The sequence below is a fragment of the Plecotus auritus genome (assembly GCF_963455305.1).
Source record: "Plecotus auritus genome assembly, chromosome: 5".
Taxonomy (NCBI): Eukaryota; Metazoa; Chordata; class Mammalia; order Chiroptera; family Vespertilionidae; genus Plecotus; species Plecotus auritus.
Genome location: NC_137776.1, coordinates 145,797,677 through 145,817,805, shown reverse-complemented (window position 1 = coordinate 145,817,805; position 20,129 = coordinate 145,797,677). Strand labels below are relative to the sequence as shown.

Sequence of the window (20,129 nt, the reverse complement as noted above, 5' to 3'; positions counted from 1 at the left end):
CTGACGTTATTTTCCCCATTGATAGAGTGGAAGGGACGGGGAGAGACCGAGAGGGAAATATCGATTTGAGAGAGATACAATGATTGGTTGCCTCCAGCACGCATCCCTACTGGGATGGAGCCTGTAACTGAGGTACTGTGCCCTTGACCGGAATCACACCTCAATTCTTCAGTCTGTGGGCTGATGCTCTAACCACTGAACCAAAATAGCTAGGGCCCAGCTATGTTCTTTCTGGGGGAGCTCTGGAGCCTGCTTTTACTTTGTTTGATGCCACTGTCAGGCTTACCCCGGAGAAAGAAGCCCTCTTCACACCAGTAACACCCATTCTGGTCACAGATGTCACAGTTGGTAGTGCACGCTTTGCATTCAAATTTTTCAGTGTAGGTCTTCTCAGGACAGGATTTATAGCAGTGGTGTTCAAACCTAGGGGAGAAGATGGAGTTTTTTCCATGAACTATGTTGATGTATTTCTCTTAACCACCATAATTTAATCTCCTCTTATATGTCTATGCATAGTTTTTAACAAGTGTAGATATTTGGGTTTTAAGGGAGAAAACTTCCTCTTGGTCTGTGTGTGCCTTCCAAATAAGTCATTACTCACCTCTCTCTGGACCTCTGAGCAACCTTATCGGGATAGCTGAGAGGAGGCTAGGGAGAAGGACAGAGCTGCTGCAGTTTATTTATGGAGTAGTGATTATGTGTCAACTATTAGCCTATTTAAACATCCACGCAATCCTCAAATGGTAGCTATTACTTATATTTAATTTCCAGATCAGGGAACTGAGTCTCAAGGTTAAGTACTCAATTCACATAGGTAGTTAAAGGTGGGACTTGGATTTAACCAAGGTCTGTTTGAACAGATAGTTTGTGTGCTTTTGCCACATGGCACTTGCAGGGTCTGGAACAGCTCAGTGTTGGGTTCAAGTAGCTAACCAAAATGTCTGTAACCAGATTATTAACATCAGCATCGAAGTGCCTTAGCTTTTATGCATACATATTTCTCCACATACTATCCATTATTCTCATTCTACACTGAATTATAGGCTCATTTGAAGGGGGAGTGGAATGAAATTGATCTTTGCCCTTTGATGAATTTTGTAGCATCAACAATATATCAGAGGCAGGCTTTGCATTTCTTTCTTACCAGCCTCTGTTGCAGAGTGTTTTATTAGCTGCATTCAAAGACACTAAATTTTCTAAAGGGTTATAAATGTGTGTTTCTTGAAATAAATATCACATGTTTTACTTTATGATATTGGACATGTTCTTTTTAGTGCACAGTAGGCCCTTAATGTGGTTGAGAGGTTCTGCAACTTCAAGTGAAATGATGTATAATGAAATAGGCTAATTGATACTAGAGACAAGAGTTAAGTTCCAACAGCATCTCATCAACATTATAATGAAATGACATTGAAAGACATAATGTTACTCGAGGGCCTGCTGTTTTTGTTGCTCATAGGGTATTATGAAATATGCTCATTAGTGGGCAGTGGTGAGCTGGAGAGGCTGAAGAGGCTGGCTCCAAACTTTAACAGAATATGCTGCCAGGTGACAGAGGAAGTAGGTGCAGGTCAAGGGGTGTCTTTTGGTGTCAAAATGAAGAAGGGTAGAGTTAGGCTGGAGGGACACAGAGTCATAATAGAGACAAAGAGGAGAATTCCTCACCCACTTCTGCATGGTCACTATTTCTTTGGGTCCTGCCTCGGTTCTTCAAGGAACAGTTTGTGTCCTCAACCATGTGACCTCAGCAAGGAATGCTTGCATTTCTGCTGTTCATCTCTGCTTAGGGTGTCTGTGGCAGGCCATATGCTGGGCAAATGCCAACTGTGAACATGCTGACAAATTTCTTTCTGCTCATTTACTGTCATCTGGTCTATCTTTTAATAATCAAGTCTGGGGCCCTCTTCTCCACCCTGCTTCCCTTGTTTCAATGGAACAATGAATCAATAGGGCAGGAATGCAGTGATGGAGAGAGACAATCAATGCAGAGAATAATAGCCTACTCTGGGATAGTTCAATTAAAACCATAAGGTTAAGTAATAATAAGGTTAAGTTTTTAATATGTTTCAGCTTGTTAGGTTTCCCTTTCCTTGCCATCCACCTCATCCCTTTTAATGTCTTCCCACCCACTACCACATTTTAAGCCCCTTGGAATCAAGCTCATTAAAGTTGAGGTGACCCAAATCTAGACCCCCCCCCCCCCCCCACTAACTTGCAATGCTTCATGAAAGAACCCATAGCCTCTCTGAGCTTCATTTTTTTCCTTCTGGAGAATAACATCGATCCCATGTTCCTGACAATGTTTTTGGAAAGATGAAGAGAAGAAATGGATGTGAGAGTTTAATCACAAAACTCTCCAGTTCTTAGGATGATAGGGAGGAATTATGTAGCCTATGCATCATCTGGGCCTTCCTTTTCATCTACCTTCTTTTCTTTTCTTAGTTTTTCTTCCCTGAAAGGGAGACTAGACTGGGAAGGGGAGGTGACATTGAGACATGCCACGTTTGATTTGTAGATTTGTAATAGAGAACTTTGGGGATGATGGTTACCTGTGTTTTATTTAACCTAGTGGTCTGTGTCTTTCATTACCCAGGGGATGATTGAGAGCTTATGTAGCACCTGGTTTCATCCTGGACCACCCAACTCTTGTTAAGGACAGGGTCTCCATGCAAACATCTGGAAACAGCTTGCCTGGTGTTGGGTCTATTACTAAGGTCTGTCCAGAACCAGCAAGGTCTAAATCCTGGTCACCCATGGCAAGATTCCTAGACACCAGTGTCAGGTTGGGTGCCTTCCAGGACCAAGAAAGCAAAGGTCTCCTTTCCAGGCAAGAAAACAGCTGGGCTCTTACTGCTAAATCCAAGAATTGTCCATTAATAGCCTGACAGGGCAAAGCTGCTTCAGGCTGCAGGGCCTCTTTCCTGTAATCACTGATTTAGGATTAAGTAGGTAATACTTAAACTGCAGAAAAGTTAGTGCTATGAAAAAGAAGGCCAGACTTACATGTAATACCTCGTAACGCATGATGTGCAGGTTCCTGGGTCATCTGGAAAAAAATTATAATCATGAAAAATAATAATTGCCAAGAGTTCATCATTTGGAAAAATGGGCTTTGGAAAAGTTGTCTTGAGACAATCTTCTGGGATAGTTTTATGAAATGTTCTGTCCAGAAATGGCATTTGAACAGATTGTACCATTTTAACGAGTACCAAGCTGTGTGCTATGATTTATCTTTATCAGAGCTAGTAAAATAAAAGTTCTCATAAATACTAGGCCCTGACTTTCAAGGAGGAATAGGCCCAAGCTACTGGGACTTCAAATTGCAGACCAGGAACTGTCTATTTTGAGAAACTCCTGGTCTCTGATGAGGTAAAAGCATCAAGCATATCTACACATACATACATTTGAAAAAGGGCTTTAAGCTTCCAATCCCAAATGGTGGGTTTTCTATGAGTTATCCTAATTGCCTGCCAATGAGAGGGGTTGTTATCTGGGAGGTTCCTTTGAAATCTGAACAATTGTTTTTTCCCCCCAATATAGTATCCACTTTGTGTTCTACACTGCACAACCCTTTAAAGAAACTGTCCTGTTCTCATTAAGTATAATGATTCACTGTGCCTCTGTTGTCTCAGCCTTCATGGGACTTCATAGAGAGAGAAAGGACTTGGAGAATCACTGACTCGGTCTATTTCCCTCTCTCTTAACCCTCCTGAAACATGCTATTCCAGATCCAGTTATTAAGGGAATTCAGTGACTTCCTCTGGTCTTCAGTTTTTGTGAATAACAGAGTTACCTCTAGCAAGTTCTGTCTATCTGTTATACTTCAGTCTTGCTCTTTTTATTCAAATAGGAGATGGAAAACAGTTGCTCCTCTTGAAAACATTCTTCTTGGTGCATGAAGATTTTATGTCACCTTTAACTTTTGAAAAACTAAACAAAACAATGTCCTTTGAACTTCGTGCATAGCTTTCCATTTTGATCTACTCTAGGCTCTATTTTGGTTTCACAAAGTCTGCCTTTTGGTAGAACTGCCCCGAATCTTTAGCCAAACATTCATCTTGGGTCCTCTTAGGGATGTTATACCACAACACTATTGTGTATTACACATAATACGACTAAAGCATTGCGCCAAAGGTTATAGTGGATACATTTTCAGAAGAGGCTCTGCCATTTACATGGGATCCCCAGAAACTTCTGAAAACAGCCTAGTGATTTTTGCAGAGGTGAGAGCACTGGCCTGGGAATTGGGCTACCTGTTTCTAGTTTGTAGTAGTAAACCTGGTTTAACTATCTTGAGAACTCACATAAACTTGACTCTACTTGATGAGTCCTGATTTCTGTAGCTGTAAAATGATCTGATTGGATAAGATGGTTGCAAAATCTTCCCAAAAGTCAAAGGTTCTGAGGCTGAGTCAAGCAGGAGTTGGCAAACTGTGACCAACACCCATGGGGCCAAATCTGGCCATGCCCTTTTGTTTGCATACTGTGTATGAATACTTTCATTCTGTAGTACCAGAGTTGAGTAATAGCAACAGAGATAGAAAATATTTACTGTCTGTCATCTTATTGTCCAAAGTTTTCTGGCCCCTGGCTGGAGCACTACTGGGTTACTCACCTTTGTTAGGTAACACTGGTGTAAATGTTATTTTCTTAACAGCTGACCCCAGAGTTCCGGAGAAAACTAGCTGATGTAGGAAAATGCCTTGTGAAATAACCTGGGGTAGAAGTTTAACTGTAAGGATTGAACAAGAGCCAAGACAGCCCAGGAGAGCCATGCCTTTTTGCAGGAGGTTGTGATTGGCTCATGAAAAGGTTTTCAAATCTGAGTCAACATGGTTTTTGATAGATTGACTAGAGCAGGGCCGTGAAATGAATCATAAGCCAGGCTAATTAAGGGGAGTCAGGGATTTGAAGCTAGAGGGACGATGAGAAAGAAAAGTTCACTAGAATTCTTTGAATTCTTGGGGGAGGGCTTTCTGCTTCCACAGTCCATGGATTGGGGATCTGAATTCATTTTAAGGGGGCGGTGTGCAAAGGTCCCAGTGAACACTAATGATTCTACTGGGTGAGTTTATTTCCTGCTATGAGTCTATGTTTGCACCTATATTCTTTTCAGTTCTGCCCCTAAGTAAGTAACTATTATTCAGCTAGCGTTTGGCAATTTACTTTCCCCTTTCCTGTCTGTAATAAACATATTTGACTCCAATAGTTCTGCTAATTTGGCAAGGGCTGGGAAATTCTAATCCTGTTCTCTGATGTTCTAGCCATCCCTCCCATCTAGGAACTTAATAAGTTTGCTCTCTGCTCCTTTAAGCAGGTCACTGATGAAAATGTTAACTAGAACCAAGCCTCAGAACTATGCATACCAATGCAATCTTGAGTCCAGAAACTTTTCCAGCCCAATTGCACAGTGAATTTGGTACCTTCACAACAGTTTGCATAAATGAATAATGCATAGAACAGGAACTGCCTTATAACAGCTTATTAATGTCCATTAGTCTTTCTCATTATTACCAGTTATTCTAAAGAGTAAGAATTATTTTGTAAAAAATTTCCACCCAGAAGACCCTCAAGTCAAACAGCTAAATGGATTTATTAGCTTGATCACTGAGAGGCAGCTATTAAGGGATTAAGGAAAGGTAACAATCCCAAACCTAGAAGTTGACTCTAAGTCGACGGTATATGTGAATGGTAAGGAGGGGTGGCTTAAGGAGAAAGGTGAATTTTCCTGGCTTCTAGTGTGAGTGTGAGTGTGAGTGTGTGTGTGTGTGTGTGTGTGTGTGTGTGGTGGGCATGGTGAGGAATGGAAGAGTCTAAACAAGCTAGAATTGTTAACTATCTTGGAAGGTGTTATCCAAAGTGTAGGATGTTTAAATAGCTCTGGTTATTTGATCTTGTCAAACTTTTGAGCTGAGAGAGCATATTTTGAGGTGGGAGGGGGCAAGTTCAGTCAGAATTCAGAGAGAGAGCCTCACACATTTGGAAACACGCCTTCAGAAACAGTTAGTGGCTTCCAGCTGCTCACTTCCTAAAGAAAATGTGTGTGCAGATGCCTTGTCAAGATAGGGCATGGGGATACAGTTTTCCTTTCCTGAGAAAATTCAGTTTTATGGGGTGGGGTGGGCAGGACCACAATGTCCACTGTGTCTGCAGAGGTCTTAATCCTCAGCATCACCTTCGCACTGTTTTCTTGGCGATCGTCAGTGCTGGAACTCATCACAAACTCACTGTCCTCACAGTGATATTGACTCCTGAGGTCAGTATCACCTTCAGTGGTTAACTGACGTTCTCTGCCACTTTATCATGTTTTCAGAAATACCTATAGCCTTCACCATCGACTGTGGATGGATCAGGGCTACATTAGGAGTTAAGTACATCTTAATTAACAAAATGTATTGGAAAAGGGATATCTTAAACTAGAGATGGAACTGAACATTTGAAAATGTCCAGAGAACAATAATTTTTTAAAGTTTACATAAACTTTGAGTTACACAGTGAAAGAGACATACAAGCAAAAATGGCCCTATTTTGCTTTTTCTAAATGTATTATTATTATTATTGTATGTTGATTTTTCATTTGGGGGAGAGAAAAGAAACTTGGTTTCTTAAGAGTAGCCCTTTATCACCTAATAACTATCTAGATATGCCAGAATTAGCTGTGGATGAGATCTGTTGTTTAGGCAAAACTGACTGTCTGCAAAACTGTGGGGAAAAGTTAATGTCAGGGTGCTCCTATATTACCTTTGACTATTTATTTCAAGATTCATTTTTAGGCTTGTTGGTCTTTCATTCATATCCCAAGCTAGCCAGGTCTCCCTACCATGGCCTTTTGAAAACCTGTCTATCCTGTGTCCCATTACTTCAAAGACCTCTAGGTAACTGCCTAAGCTGCTGACTGATGGGTATGTTAAACTTGTGGTCTTGGGAGGCTCCTGGGCTCTCACCTACCTCAGTCCCTTCTTCTCAGGTGTCCTAAATCCATTAGGCTGCTTCTACCTTGACCTCTTAGGCCATAACTGTAAATATTCCATAAAACAGCACCCACCTTATTGTACTAAATTTATGTACTAAAGCTATAGAGCAGGGGTTCCCAATGTGGGGCACATGCCCCACTGCGGGGGAGGGGGGTGCCGACAATCCAAGAATGAGTTATTAACAGTGAATTATTTGCATTTCTTATGATTCTAGGGGCCTCATATATAGCATGTAAATATATGTTGTGACATATTTATGCATTTCAGTCCTCTATTATGTGTTTTGAAACTTTATTTCATATCATTTCATATTATTATTATTTTAACAATTACTTAATGATTTCTTCTTCAGTACTTCAACTGTACTTTCATTGTTTTATTTTTCTCTTTCATGGATGCCATATTCTTTGGAACTTGTTTAGACCAAGTTAATGTCCTTTTAGGTTTCTTCCACATGAATAGGAGTTCACTTTTTGAATAATAAGAATTATATGTCACAGGGGGAGGGCATCAGGATTTTGGAGATGCTTAGATGGTGCATGGCTGGGCTGAGGGAGACCACCCCCCGTGCATGAATTTCGTGTACTGGGCCTCTAGTGTACATATGAAAAACAATCTAAAAGTTCATCTGTTGGGAATAGGTTAAATATGGTACATTTATACAAGATGGTCTAGTATCTAGCCATTAAAATCTTGTTTTTTAAGAATGTTTAATGACATGAAAACATTTTCATGAAAAGAATGTTAATTCATATCTAATTGTATAAATAATATGTATGTATATCTACATGTATAGATATGACTATCAAAAATCAGAAGAAAAAGCTAAAATGTTAACAGTAGTTTTCTCTGATTGTGTGTGTATATAAATATATGTATGTATATATTTCTGTATTTTCTTTATAAATGTTATAAAATTTATTAGAATAACTGCTGTTAAGGAAAGAAAGAAACTGCTCAAATTGTGAGTTTGGGGTCATTTGGTCACAAGTTTGGAAACAGTCTCCTCCCACAGATCTTCCCCTGAGGGAACTGGCCTTTGGATTTTTTCTTTATTTTTTGTCCCTCTCCTGCTCACTTCTGTTTTCTTGTATTTCCATTTTGTTTCTCAGCACTTCCTAACCCTGCATCACCAAGTCAAGACTGATGTTCTTCCATAGGGTTTGGCTAAAACAGTGGCAGATGTTTGTACAAACACCTTTTAAAAAATTCACTTTTGGAGAAAAAAAAATGGCGGCGGAATAGACGGATGTGTCCCGAGCCTTGTCCCAGAGCAGATAGAAAGAGCAGCTGAGGGTCGCACGGGGAGTGTTTGTTGGTGAGTTAAGGGACAACTATATTCCAGGAGAAGGTGGGGGACTGCTGGACAGGGCACTCCTGACTGGGCAGCCCCCACTTGCTGCTGGGTCCCCTCCCAGAGCCACCGGCTCAGACACGGATACCGCGCCATCTTGAAGGGGAAAGTGGATGTTATCGGAAGCCTGAATATCTGCAACTATGGCACCCACTGAACAGCAGCGAACCCCAGAACACCAGTCCCCAATTGGCGCAAACACGCGGATTCAGAGGAGCTCTACACTCTACCACGGAAAGGTCAGATTTCGCCTGGGATAAGGAGAGAGAGAACTACATAACCAGACACCCAGAGAAGAGAGATCATGGGGAGACAAAGAAACAGCCTGCATGTGAAAGAAAAGCAGGCATCACCAGAAATGGAAGTAAACGAAATGGAGGTAAGCAACCTGCCAGAGAAAGAATTCAGAGAAATGGTCATAAGGTGGCTAAAAAGAATGGAAAACAAATTCGACAATATGAGTAAGAACCAAGAGGAAATGAAGAACCAAGAAGAAATGAAAAATGACATCGCTGCTGTAAAGAACTCAATAGAAAGCATCAAGAGTAGACTAGAAGAAGCGGAGGACTGCATCAGTGAGCTAGAAGACAAGGTAGGGAAAAATACCCAAGTAGAGCAGCTTCTAAAAAAAAAAAATTAAAAATCAGGAGGAGAGCCTAAGGGAAATTTGGGACAACACGAAACAAAACAACATCCGCATAATAGGGGTCCCAGAAGGAAAGGAAGCTGAGCAAGGAATAGAAAACCTGTTTGAAGAAATAATGACAGAAAATTTCCCTGATATAGGGAAGAAAAACCCCACACAAATACAAGAAGCTCACAGAGTCTCAAGCAAAATGAACCCCAAAAGACCGACGCCAAGGCACATTATAATTAAATTGGAAAACACCAAAGACAAAGTAAGAATCTTAAAAGCGACAAGAGAGAGACAGAAAGTTACATACAAAGGAACCCCCATCAGACTAGCAACTGATTTCTCAACAGAAACTCATCAGGCCAGAAGGGAATGGAATGAAATATACAAAGTCATGCAAAGGAAGGGTCTGAATCCAAGAATACTGTACCCAGCAAGGTTATCAATCAAACTTGAAGGTGAAATCAGGAGCTTCACAGACAAAAAAGGACTAAGGGAATTTATTACCACCAAACCAGCAATGCAAGAAATGCTAAAGGGTCTGCTGTAAAAAAAAAAAAAGAAATAGGAAGCGAAGAAGGAACACAGGTGTAAAGAATAGGAATGGCGACAAATAAGTACCTATCAATAATAACTTTAAATGTAAACGGATTAAATGCCCCAATCAAAAGACATAGGGTAACGGATTGGATAAAAAAACAAGACCCATATATCTGCTGTCTACAAGAAACCCACCTCAGAAAAAAAGACGCACACAGACTGAGGGTGAAGGGATGGAAAAAGGTTTTACAGGCAAATGGAACTGAAAAAAAAGCTGGGGTAGCAATACTTATATCTGACAAATTAGATCTCAAAGTGAAGGACATAACAAGAGATAAGGAAGACCACTTCATAATACTAAAGGGAGCAATCCAACAAGAAGAAATAACTCTGGTAAACATATATGCACCCAATACAGGAGCACCCAAATACATAAAAAAAACTCCTGGAAGATATCAAGGGAGAGATTGACAGCAATACAATCATAGTAGGAGACTTTAATACCCCACTATCACCATTGGACAAATCCTCTAAAAAAAAATCAGCAAAGAAACATCAATCCTAAATGACTCACTAGACCAGATGGAATTAATTGACATCTTCAGAACATTTCACCCCAAAGCCACAGAATATACATTCTTCTCAAGTGCACATGGGTCATTTTCAAAGATAGACCATATGTTGGGACATAGGCAAAGTCTCTTCAAATTCAAGAAGATAGAAATCATATCAAGCATCTTCTCACACCACAGTGGCATAAAACTGGAAATCAACTACAATAAAAACAACCCAAAGAAATCAAACACATGGAGACTAAACAGCATGCTATTAAACCATGACTGGGTTACCAGAGAGATCAAGGAAGAAATAAAAAACATCATGGCAACAAATTACAATGAAAACACTACAATCCAAAATCTATGGGACACAGCGAAAGCAGTCTTGAGAGGGAAGTTCATAGCTCTACAAGCCTACTGCAAAAAAACAAACAAACAAAAAAAACAATGGTAAAAAATTACCTAACCCTACAACGCAAAGAGTTAGAAAGAGAGCAACAAGAAAAGCACAGTGCAAGCAGAATGAAGGAAATAATAAAGATCAGAGCGGAAATAAATGACATGAAGACAAAAAAAAAAAAAAAACAATACAAAAGATCAACAAAACCAAGAGCTGGCTCTTTGAAAGGATAAACAAGATTGATGAACCTCTAGCCAGGCTCACCAAGAAGCAAAGAGAGAGGACCCAAATAAACAAAATCAGAAATGAAAGAGGTGAAATAACAACAGACCCCGCCGAAATACAAAGGATTGTTAAAAAATACTACGAACAACTCTATTCCCACAAACTGGACAACCTGGAGGAAATGGACATATTCCTAGAAAAATATAACCTTCCAAAACTCAATCAGGAAGAATCTAAACATCTTAATAGGCCAATAACTATGGAAGAAATTGAAGCAGTCATCAAAAAGCTTCCAGCAAACAGAAGCCCGGGGCCAGAAGGCTTCACAGGGGAGTTTTACCAAACATTCAAGGAAGAACTAAAACCTATCCTCCTCAGACTATTCCAGAAAATTCAAGAGGAAGGAACACTACCAAGCTCCTTCTATGAAGCCAGCATCACCCTAATACCAAAACCAGGTAAAGATAACACAATGAAAGAGCATTACAGACCAATATCCCTCATGAACATAGATGCCAAAATCCTCAACAAAATTCTAGCAAATCGGATCCAGCATTACATCAGAAAGATCATACACCATGACCAAGTAGGATTTATCCCAGGAATGCAAGGATGGTACAATATCCTCAAATCAATAAACGTGATATAGCACATAAACAAATTGAGAGATAAAAATCAGACAACTAGAGGAAAGAGCAAACAGCATTGAGTGGTGCACAAGCGCTTAAAAGCTGAGATACGGGGGCGCGCGAATCAGGCTGGCGATGGGCGACTGGGAGCGCTGCTTTTTTCAACCTGAAGGGAGACAAGCTCCTGATTACTCCAAACTCCAGTTTCTGGGGAGACGCGGGGGACCTAAACTCCTACGGGGAGAAGCTGGACTGTCTGCCGTGGGGTTGGAAAGTGAGGGTGGCTTGCTTCCAGGGCTGCGCGCAGGAATAATTGTTTACTGTGCTGGGGCACGGGAATGCGGTGGGAGATGCAGAGCTGGCTTACTGGCAGCCATCGCTGTTTGCCAAGCCCTAGACTAGTCACGCCCTGAGACACCGCCCCGCACAATCTACAAACCCACCCAAGCTCCAAGCAGTGGCTTTAGCATATGAATGACCTGCCCTATTGCAACTTAACCTAGCAAACTTGCAGCCCGGGTCAGACAGCTCCAAAACCTCCAAAACCCAAGCAAAGAGGAGAAAACTAGTTCTCGCTGTAGCGCCTGCTGGGTGGCCTCAGACAGTAGCTGACCTGCACCCCATTGGAGATCCAGAAGCCAGTGTACCTAGTGGTCAGTGTGAGACACCAGATTTCAACTCCTCACATCCATAAGTGACACATTCAAGAGGCAGACTCGGTGAGCACCAAAGCCCCACTGAAACAAGTCCTGCACCATAAGCGTGTCTCCAGCGCAGCAGTTCTTCCATTATAGATACAGCGGGTCCTCACAGCCAATTGGCCTGGAGGTCAATTCCTCCCAGTGTACCAACAGCAATCAAGGCTTAACTATACCAAGACTTTGCACTCAGCCCACAAAGGGGTGTACCAAAGGCGTCCACCTCAGGTAATTGGGGAGGCTGAGCTACTGGCCCCTATAGGTCACCTACCACACAAAGCCACTCCATCAACACAAGGAAGCAGCAAAATGCGGAGACAAAGAAACATGTAACGAATGAAAGAAATGGAGGAAAGCAAACTACTGGACGACATAGAGTTCAGAACCACATTTATAAGGTTACTCAAGAATCTTTTAAAAACCGCTGAGGAACTTAGTGAGACCTTTAAGGATCTTAATGAGAATGCCAAAAAAAATGGAAAAGGACCAGTCAGAAATTAAGCATACACTGTCTGAAATAAAGAATATACAGAAACTCAACTGTAGATCAACGTACCCCAAGAATCAAACCAAAGATCTGAAATATGAGGAAACAAAAAATACCCAACCAGAAAAACAAAAAGAAAAAAGAATCCAAAAATATGAAGATAGTGTAAGGAGCCTCTGGGACAACTTTAAGCGTACCAACATCCAAATTTTTGGGGTGCCAGAAGAAGAGAAAGAGCAAAATATTGAAAACCTATTAGAAGAAATAATGACAGAAAACTTTCCCTACCTGGTGAAAGAAATAGACTTACAAGTTCAGGAAGCACACAGAACCCCATACAAGAGGAATCTAAAGAGGACCACACCAAGACACATCATAATTAAAATGCCAAGGGCAAAAGACAAAGAGAGTATCTTGAAAGCAGCAAGAGAAAAACGGTTAGTTACCTACAAGGGAGCACCCATACGACTGTCAGCTGATTTCTCGGCAGAAATTATGCAGGCCAGAAGGGAGTGGCAAGAAATATTCTAAGTGATGAACAGCAAGAACCTACAACCAAGATTACTCTACCCAGCAAAGCTATCATTCAGAGTTGAAGGTCAGATAAAGAGCTTCACAGACAAGAAAAAGCTAAAGGAGTTCATCACCACCAAACCAGGATTACATGAAATGCTGAAGGGTGTTCTTTAAGAAGAGGAAGAAGAAAAAGGTAAAGATAAAAATTATGAACGACAAAATGACATCAAATACATACCTACCAACAAGTGAATCTAAAAATCAAGTGAATAAAAAATCTGAAGAACAGAATGGACTGGTGAATATAACAGAATCAGGGACATAGAAAGGGAGTGGACTGACAATTCTCAGGGGGAAGGGCATGTGAGGGGTGCGGGAAGAGATTGGACAAAAATCTTACACCTATGGATGAAGACAGTGGCGGGGGGTAAGGGCATGGGGTGGGGTGGGGAATCAGGTGGAGGGGAGCTATGGGGAAAAAAAAGAGGAACACCTGTAATAATCTGAACAATAAAGATTTATTAAAAAATAAAAATAAAAAAAATAAAAAAATAAAAACAGCAACAATAGAAAAAAATCATATAGTCATATCAATTGATGTAGAAAAAGCACTTGACAAAATCCACACCCTTTCTTGATAAAAACTCTTAACAAGGTGGGAATAGAAGGATCATACCTCAACATAATAAAAGCTATATATGATAAACCCACAGCTAACATCATACTCAATGGGCAAAAACTAAAACCATTTCCCCTAAGAACAGGAACAAGACAGGGATGCCCATTCTCACCACTCCTGTTCGACATAGTACTGCAAGTATTAGCCATTGCAATTAGACAAGAAGAAGAAATGAAAGGCATCCAAATTGGAAAAGAAGAAGTAAAGCTGTCCTTATTTGCAGATGACATGATATTGTACATAAACACGAAAGACTCCATCAAAAAACTAATAGACTTAATAAATGCATTTGGCAATGTAGCAGGATACAAAATTAATGCTAAGAAATCTATGGCATTTGTATACACCAATAGTGAACTTACAGAAGGAGAGACTAAAAAAGCAATCCCATTTACCATCGCACCAAAAAAATTAAGATACTTGGGAATAAACTTAACGAAGGACGTAAAAGACCTATATGCAGAAAACTACAGGACACTGAAAAAAGAGATAGAGGAAGACGTAAACAGATGGAAGAACATACCATGTTCATGGATTGGGAGAATCAACATCATCATAATGTCCATACTACCCAAAGCAATCTATAGATTCAATGCACTTCCCATTAAAATACCAACGGCATACTTCACAGACCTAGAAAGAACTCTCCAAAAATTCATCTGGAATAAAAAAAGACCCCGAATAGCCACAGCAACCTTGAGAAAGAAGAACAAAGTATGTGGGATCTCAATACCAGATTTCAAGCTGTATTACAAAGCCACTGTTCTCAAAACTGCCTGGTACTGGCACAAGAACAGACATATAGACCAATGGAATAGAATAGAGAATCCAGATATTGACCCAAACCACTATGATCAATTAATATTTGACAAAGGAGGCATGAACATACAATGGAGTCAAGACAGTCTCTTCAATAAATGGTGTTGGGAAAATTGGACAGATACATGCAAAAAAAATGAAACTACATTACCAACTTACACCATACACAAAAATAAACTCAAAATGGATCAAGGACTTAAACATAAGACGGGAAACCATAAAAATACTAGAGGAATCCATAGGCAGAGAAATCTCAGACATATGCCAAAGCAATTTCTTCACTGATACTGCTCCTAGGGCAATGGAAACTAAAGAGAAAATAAACAAATGGGACTACATCAAAATAAAAAGCTTTTGCACAGCAAAAGAAACCATTAACAAAACAAGAAAGCCCACTGTATGGGAGAAAATATTTGAAAATGTTATCACTGATAAAGGTTTAATCTCCAACATCTACAAGCAACTTATACAACTTAATAAAAGGAAGATAAATGATCCAATAAAAAAATGGAATGGGCAATGGACCTAAATAGAATCTTTTCGAAAGAAGACAAAAGGAAGACCAAGAGACACATGAAAACATGTTCAAAGTCACTAATTATCCAAGAGATGCAAATCAAAACGACAATGCGGTACCATCTCACACCTGTCAGAATGGCTAACATCAACAAATCAACAAACGACAAGTGCTGGCGTGGATGTGGAGAAAAAGGAACCCTCATGCACTGCTGGTGAGAATGCAGACTGGTGCAGCCACTGTGGAGAACAGTATGGAGTTTCCTCAAAAAACTAAAAATGGAGCTCCCATTTGACCCAGTAATCCAACTTCTAGGAATATATCCCAAGAAACTAGAAGCACGGATCAGAAAGGATATATGCACCCCTATTTTCAGAGCAGCACAATTCACCATAGCTAAGATTTGGAAACAGCCTAAATGCCCATCAGCAGATGAGTGGATTAGAAAACTATGGTGCATCTACACAATGGAATACTATGCTGCTATAAAAAAGAAGGAATTCTTACCATTTGCAGCAGCATGGATGGACCTGGTGAGCATTATGTTAAGTGAAATAAACCAGGCAATGTAAGAAAAATACCACATGATCTCACTCATTTATGGAAAATAACGAACATTATAACCTGATGAATAAAAAGATAGATACAGAGGCAGTAAAGTACCTAACAGACTGTCAAATTACAGCGGGAAGGATGGGAGTGTTGGGGAGGGAGGGAAATAGATCAACCAAAGGACTTGTATGCATGCATATAAGCACACCAATGGACACAAGACACTGGGGGTGTGGGATGAGGGCATGCAACAGGGGGTAGGGGAGGCTGGGGGAAGGCCAATGGGGGGAAAAAAGGAGATACATGTACTAATATATGTAATACTTTAAACAATAAAAAAAAGAAAATTCACTTTTAATATGAATTTTTATTCTGATAGGATTCTGTAAAGGAGGCAGATGTGTGGGAATGGTTATTCTTGGCTCTGCCTCAGACTCACTAACCAGACTAGAGCCTGTCACTTGGGCCAAGCATTCTCAAACAATTCCCTTTATGAGCACCTGCAGCCTTGCTGGAGCATCAGCAGAATGTCCACCCCCTACGAAATGTAGTTCCCCTCCCTTTGAGGGGAGAGAAGCATTATAAGCAGCCAATACTTAAATTGTGCGGGGAGATAATTAAGCTCTTTGCCAATAAAGCATATTCTCCCTAAGTAAATATGTTCTTAGTTATTAGACGATACTGTACAAATTTGTAGTAGGGTCACTGACATTCTTCAGTCTACCCGAGGATAATGAACTGGTTAAGAGGTTTATATGCCCAAAGAGTGCAACTAATTTTAAGCCCCAAATAGCACTAAAAAGTACATAATTCCAGTAGGCCTTGTACTTAGAATTGCTTGAAATAATTAACACCAAAATACAAAATGGACCCTCTGATAGCTTTGCCAAAGTAGAAGATTTTTCTGGAAGGTTCACTGGTGCTGGGATACAAAGTATTTTGTTGGGAGACTTTTGATGATTTTCAATCATTTTGTCCTCATTGGTGTCCAAGGACAATGAATAAATATTTGAATTGGCAGTAGTACAAATGGTGCAGCTGACAATGGGGCACAGCCCCCTGGAGGGGCACAGTAGTAGTAGAAGAGACCTGAATAAATAATCGAAATCATTGTCTACAAATGTTGGCTAAAAGAGGGCTCAGTGCTTTATTGGACTCTAGTCTATACCAAGTACTCTGATTCTGACAGTGGAATATCATAGGCAGGCTGTTCCTAGATTTCCATCCTTGCCTAGACTGACTGGTAAGTGAGAGTGATGGATGAATATATGCAGCTGAGTTCCTACAAGGATCACTCACTACAGCTATATGGTACATTCATTCACTTATTCATTTATTCTGGAGCTTACATTTTAGGGGTAAGAAGATAGTAAAAGAAAAATGGTTAGATGTAAATAAAATGTAAATTTTTAATTAATGCATGAAAAAATCACTAAAATGCAAGTTCTGTGAGGACAAGTTGTTTTGTTTTGTTTTCATGTACTTCACTACCAAGAGTATTTATTGCCTGGTGCATAACAGATAGATGCTTCAGAAATATGCATTGAATGACGAAGAGAAACATATACATAGGTACAAACATTCAGATAAAGGGTTAGAGTGATGAGACTGCAGTGGAGAAAAGAGGCCTAAATTTAGATAAGCGAGTTAGGGAGAGAGCTTTTTAAGATTTGACATTTGAGTAGAGATTTGAATGACAAGGAGCTAGCCATCTGAAGCTCTAAGGGTAAGTGTTCTAGGTGGAGGCCAAGAAAAGCTTGTTCATTTCAAGGAACATCAAGAAGGTCATTGAGGCTGAGGGGATAAAGAAAAGGGGGCAAGTCTGGAGATGAGGCCAGGGTCATATTCAGGATCAGATCAAATATGGTTTTATAGGCCAGAGTGAGAGATTTGCATTCTAATCTAAGAGTAATGGGGAGCCATGCGAAGCTTTATAAAAAAGATTTGCTGTGATCTGATTTACTTAAAAAGATAAGTGTGGGTGCTGTGTAGAAAATGACTTCTTTAACTGTAGAAATGGGTTCATCTATTAAATCTTGCAAAGCTAGGAGTATATATAACACATTTTATGAAGTGGTCTTTTAAGAAATATACCAGGGGAGAAATGACTAGGGATAAACTGAGACTGTAGTAATACAGAAAAATCTGCACTAATAAAGAAAAATCAGAGAGGAACTAAAAGGAAAATCAAGAACATTAGTTGTGGGAGGTGAAGAAATAGGAGACACTTTGACTGTGGCTTGTGTACCTGGATGAATGGAAAATGAAGAGCATTCAGCAGTACAGTTGACTTAGGAGCAATAGCAAATACGTAACTGATTATGTACTATAGTCCATTAAGGAGTATATACAGATAAGAAAGGCAATCCGTATCCTCAAGGAGTTTGCAATCTGGTGAGGGGAGACTAATTAACAAAGTTATTTAAAGAAGAAAGCATGATGTGGCAAAATGTAGAGTAGATAAACAAATCTCTAACCTGGTACATCACAGAAATATTTGTTTAGGGCCCTTAAGAAACCAAGTTATGATTCTCCTTCTTCTGTCTTCCCATTTAATTAGGTTTTAATCACTCCTTTTGACTTAAAAAACCAAGAGCATTCTTATTATAGTCAGGGTTGCCAGATAAAATACACAATTATAGTGTAAGGGTGAATGAAAAATAAATTTGCCAGGACAAGAAAAGAAACATCCTGGTTTTAGCCTTGGCATTGGGTAGATTAAACAAGAACAGCACCACCACCTCCTCTGAGATTTCATAATCATAAGCTGAAGCTCATATAGGTTTATAATCAGAATTCATGTTATCTCAGTGTTCTAGAACATCTCAAAAGGAAAATTCAACTTAAAGTAGTCTCAAGTAGGGAGTATCCCAGGGCAATTAGTAGAAGCAAAAGCAAATCCTCTCTATAGAAATGTAATCTTAACCCAGATCTCAAAATATTCTCATAGGTGTTTTTTTTTTTTTCAAGGAAAATGGTTGGTTTTTTTAAAAGACTAATTTCTTTTTTTTTTTTTTTAAAAAAAAACATATTGATTTTTTTTTTTTTTTTTTTTTTTTTTTTTTTTTTTTTTTTTTACAGAGAGGAAGGGAGAGAGATAGTTAGAAACATCAATGAGAGAGTAACATCCATCAGCGTCCTCCTGCACATTCCCTACTGGGTATGTGCCCACAACCAAGGTACATGCCCTTGACCAGAATCGAACCTGGGACCTTTGAGTCCGCAGGCCAATGCTCTATCCACTGAGCCAAACCAGTTAGGGTATGGTCACAGTTTTAAAAAACAAACTACACAAGGAAATCAGGCACTGTGAGAGAGAGCAAAAATAACAGATAGTGGAATCAGGCCTACAGAGACTATAGACATTGAAATGATCTGACCCAGTAAGCAAAATATTTTAAAGAAGTAAAAGAACATATTAAAGATAGAAGCATAACCAAACAGTTTGGAAAAGAACTAAATAAGTAAATCTCTATAAGCGAAAGAAATAAAAATTCAAATTTAAAATTAAATAGCTAGATTAAATAGTAGATTAGGTATAGCAGAAAGCAAATTAGTAAACTCAAAGATACAAAGAAAAGATAAATTCAGTTCTGAGAGACAAAAACATAACAGGAAAGAGTAGTAAGAGATATAGAGATTAGAAAGAGAGAGTCTATTATGTGTTAAAGTTCTGAAAAGAGATAATAAAGAGAATGGAAAAGAGGCAATATTCAAACACAATGGAATGCCTGAGAATTTTCCAGAATTGTTAAAAGATACCAATTATTTATTAATCCCAGGAAATAGCATAAACATGTATATCATAATTACTATTATTATTTGTTGTTATTCATCTTCACTTGAGGATATTTTTCCATTGATTTGTAGGGAGAGTGGAAGAGAGAGGGAAAGACAGAGAGAAACATCTTATGTGAGAGAAACACATCGATTGGTTGCCTCTTGCATGAGCCCTGAACAGGGCCCAGGCCAGGGAGGAGCCTGCAACCAAGGTACGTGCTCTTGACCGATATCAAACCCAGGACCCTTTGGTCTGCAGGCCAATGCTCTATGTACTGAGCCAAACTGACTAGGGCATTATTTTTTTTTAATCTACAAGAAAATCCATCCTAGTGAAATTGCAGAATAACCAAGAAAACAAATAGTTTTTAGTCTGTGGAGAAGGATCAAAAGATACTATGTAAGAAGAAAGAAAATACCTTGAGCAAAGAAGACTTGAAATTTGGTGTATAAAAGAGCATCAGTCATTTCAGAAAGACACTAAAACAATGGCAGAAATCACTTTGAAATTTTGATGAAAGACCTGGAATCATATAAGAGCCAGAAGGGAACCTTGGCTCCAAGGCACAGCTCAAATGTCCTAAGAATATGAAGCATTTTGATTTGTTTGAGTCCTCTAGTTCTTCCAATAGAACGAGTCTTTTCTCTGAGTTTCCAATAAACTTTGTATTAATGCTGCGGCTATTATCCGTTGGGGTGCCGTGAATTGTAAATGATCTGCCATAGTCAGGGAATATATCTTACTCATCTCTGTAAACTTAGTACCTA

General features: G+C 39.5%; 1 protein-coding gene across 3 annotated transcripts in view; it reads right to left on the bottom strand.

Moving 5' to 3' along the window:
- PCSK5 (proprotein convertase subtilisin/kexin type 5) overlaps window positions 1-20,129 on the bottom strand; it is a gene marked incomplete at its 3' end in the record, with an annotated part of 433,646 nt that overhangs the window by 44,522 nt on the left and 368,995 nt on the right. For all 3 annotated transcript variants that reach the window (XM_080668429.1, XM_080668430.1, XM_080668431.1), the window contains exons 25-26: window positions 3,004-3,046; window positions 287-423 (exon numbers count right to left, since the gene is read on the bottom strand). In XM_080668429.1, the coding sequence (XP_080524555.1) occupies window positions 287-423; window positions 3,004-3,046 (180 nt within the window). The remainder of the gene's footprint in view (window positions 1-286; window positions 424-3,003; window positions 3,047-20,129) is intronic.